Below are 3076 nucleotides of genomic sequence, written 5' to 3'. Positions count from 1 at the left end.
TTATTTATTATTTGGAAGGTGGGAATTTATATTAATATTTTTATAAATGGAAAAACAAGAGCTACAAATCAAATTAAACAATTTGATATTATACATGTATATACCCACATTTTTTTTTTTTTTTTTTTTTTTTCTTTTTCTTTTAATGGATCATAATTTATGTATATATATATGTCCTCATTTGTTTTCATTTCCTTATACATATATATATATATATATATATATATATAAACATTTATATATCCTTTATATTATTTATTTGTCTGGTTTTACCACTCTTCAGCGGCTATTGGATTTTTCCAGTCCTCATTTGTATTATCATTCCATTCTTCTTTTTTGTTCCATTCATCATAAGGAGCTTCAGTAGCATATTGGTTTTCAACTAAGTGTGGAGCAGTAGGTGTATTATCTTCATTGGCTAGATTTTTTAATTCGAATTGCTCTGGATCTCTCCATAAGAACATATCAACCATAACATTCCAAGGTTCAGATCTTGGAATAACTCCTTTCAAATATAATACTTCTTGAGCTAATAACCAATACATAAGTGCTATAGATTCTTTACCTTTATTATTACATGGAATAGCAATATCTACGTGTTCTAATGGAGAATCAGAATCACATAATGCAATAACTGGAATATTAGCATATGCAGATTCTTTAACTGATTGTGCATCTGTTCTTGGATCTGTTACAATTAATAATCTTGGTTCTGTGAATTTTTGAATAATTTGATTTGTTAACATACCAGGTGTCCATCTACCTGCTATGGCTTGTGCTCCTGTATATTGAGCAAACTTTAAAACAGCTCTACTTCCAAAGGGTCTTGCTGATACTACTACTACATCTGCTGGGTTACTTATAGCAACAATAATTCTTGCAGCTAGCTGTAATTTCTCATAAGTCTTTGCTAAATTTATTATATGTACTCCATCCTTTGCCCTTGTATAAACGTATCTTTTCATTTTGTTCTCTAAGTTCTTAGTACCTATATGGACCTACAAAAATTAAAAATTAAAAATTAAAAATAAATATATAACACATAAATATATATATATATATATAAATATTTTTATATGTATATTATTTTTTTGTGCCTCAATAAATATATTTCAACAAATCTCCCTTAACAAATATATATATATATATATATATATACATATACATATAGCTATATTCACATATTCATTCATTTATTTATTTATTTTATCAAACTTACTTTACATATAAGCATTTTAGCAATGCTCTCTTCTTTGGGGGATTGACCTTTTTTGTTACTCATTTTTTTTTAAATAAATATTTTTATAATACAAATCTATTATATAATAATAATATATTATTATAAATTTATATACTCTTCCTATATATTTATATTCTTATATCTTTTAAATCAAAAAAAATAAAAAATAAAATATATATATATATATAATATATATATATTTTTATTTTTTTTGTAAAATATATAATAACACAAAAATGGATATTATTATACAAATAAAAATTATTATAATTATATAAAAAGATTATTTTATTATTATTCTTATTTATTTTTTTTTTTTTTAAATAATTATTCATTTATATATATATATATATATATATATATTATATATATATAATATTATACATATTTATATACATACATATAATAATAATGTATATAATATTGTTTTATATATTTGTTTTTAAATTATAAATAAAATCCTTGAAATATTTTTTATATAAATATTATATTAATATATTAACATCTTCACTCTTAACAATGATCTACAAGAATATAAATTGTATAATATACATATAAAATAATGAATTTATTATATATATTTGTATATCAAACATAAATAAAATATATATATATATATATATAAATATATTTATATATATATAATGTATTATATATATAAATATAATAATGTATAATAATTTATTATTATATATATATAAAATAATTAGATATATATATTATATAATATATGTAAAATATATTGCTTATGAAAATTTAAATAATGTATGTTCATTTAAAGATATATAATCAAAGGGAAAGAAATTATTTGGGAATTTAAGAGGAACGAAAAAATAAATATAATAAAAATATTTATATATAATAGTATATTATTATATAAGTATTTTAAAATATATTAATATATATATATAATACATATAGAGGATTTTATATATATATATATATATATATATATATATATATATAATATAGCAGAATTACATACTAATATTTAATAATATTATACATATAATAATATATATATTATATATATATATATTATATTTAGGCATAAAAAAATAAGCCTTCCGACCCTTTAAGGGGGTATTCTATTATTATTATTATTATTATTATTATATATATATATATATATATATATATATATATATATTTTAAGCCTTAAACATATCTTTTATGTTAATAATTGCCTTTTATTTTATATTTAATAAATAAATAAAATGTTAAATATCTTATATGAATAAGTAATTTTTTTTCTTTTTTCTTTTTTGTTTTAACCTCAAATATGTTCTTAAAAATTTAGGGAAATGGGGGGTCCATATATGGGCAGTATAAAATTACCCATATAAATAAAATATAACTATATTTAATATATGATATATTATATATATATATATTATATATATTACAAAATATTTTATTTTATTTTGTTTTGTTTTGTTTTATTTTATATATTATTTTATTTTTCTTTTTTTTGAATATAAACAGATTTAAAAAATAAAATTATTTCAATATTTTATATAGAATGTGAAATGTTTTAAAATAAGATATTTCCAAAATATTTGATCTTTCAAAAAAAACAAATATAAAATTATATATATATATATATATAATAATGTATATGTTTATGTTGTGAAATAATAGATCATTAGTATTATTTTTAAAAAAAAAGCTAAAATAAAATAAAATAAAAATAAAAACTTGGCATAATTTTTTTCATTTCATTATGATTTACAACATATTCGATATAATATTATTTTATTTTTATATTTTGTTTTAATATTTTTTAAAAGATCGCCAATTTTAAACCTTCAAACAACCAAAATAAAAAAATATATA

The 3076-nt window shown here is 17.3% G+C and overlaps 1 protein-coding gene across 1 annotated transcript; it reads right to left on the bottom strand.

Annotated features, from left to right (window-relative positions):
* Positions 1-269: 269 nt before the first annotated feature.
* Positions 270-1282, bottom strand: PGSY75_1026800 (40S ribosomal protein S2; the record flags this gene model as incomplete). Its single annotated transcript, XM_018786039.1, has 2 exons — positions 270-998; positions 1220-1282. The coding sequence occupies 2 exons, from the start codon at positions 1280-1282 to the stop codon at positions 270-272; spliced, it is 792 nt and encodes a 263-aa protein (XP_018641656.1).
* Between the last annotated feature and the right edge of the window lie 1794 nt (positions 1283-3076).

The sequence above is a fragment of the Plasmodium gaboni genome, chromosome 10 (genome assembly GCF_001602025.1).
Source record: "Plasmodium gaboni strain SY75 chromosome 10, whole genome shotgun sequence".
NCBI lineage: Eukaryota > Apicomplexa > Aconoidasida > Haemosporida > Plasmodiidae > Plasmodium > Plasmodium gaboni.
The sequence above is the reverse complement of the archived record's forward strand: the minus strand, read 5'-3'. Positions and strand labels throughout refer to the sequence as shown.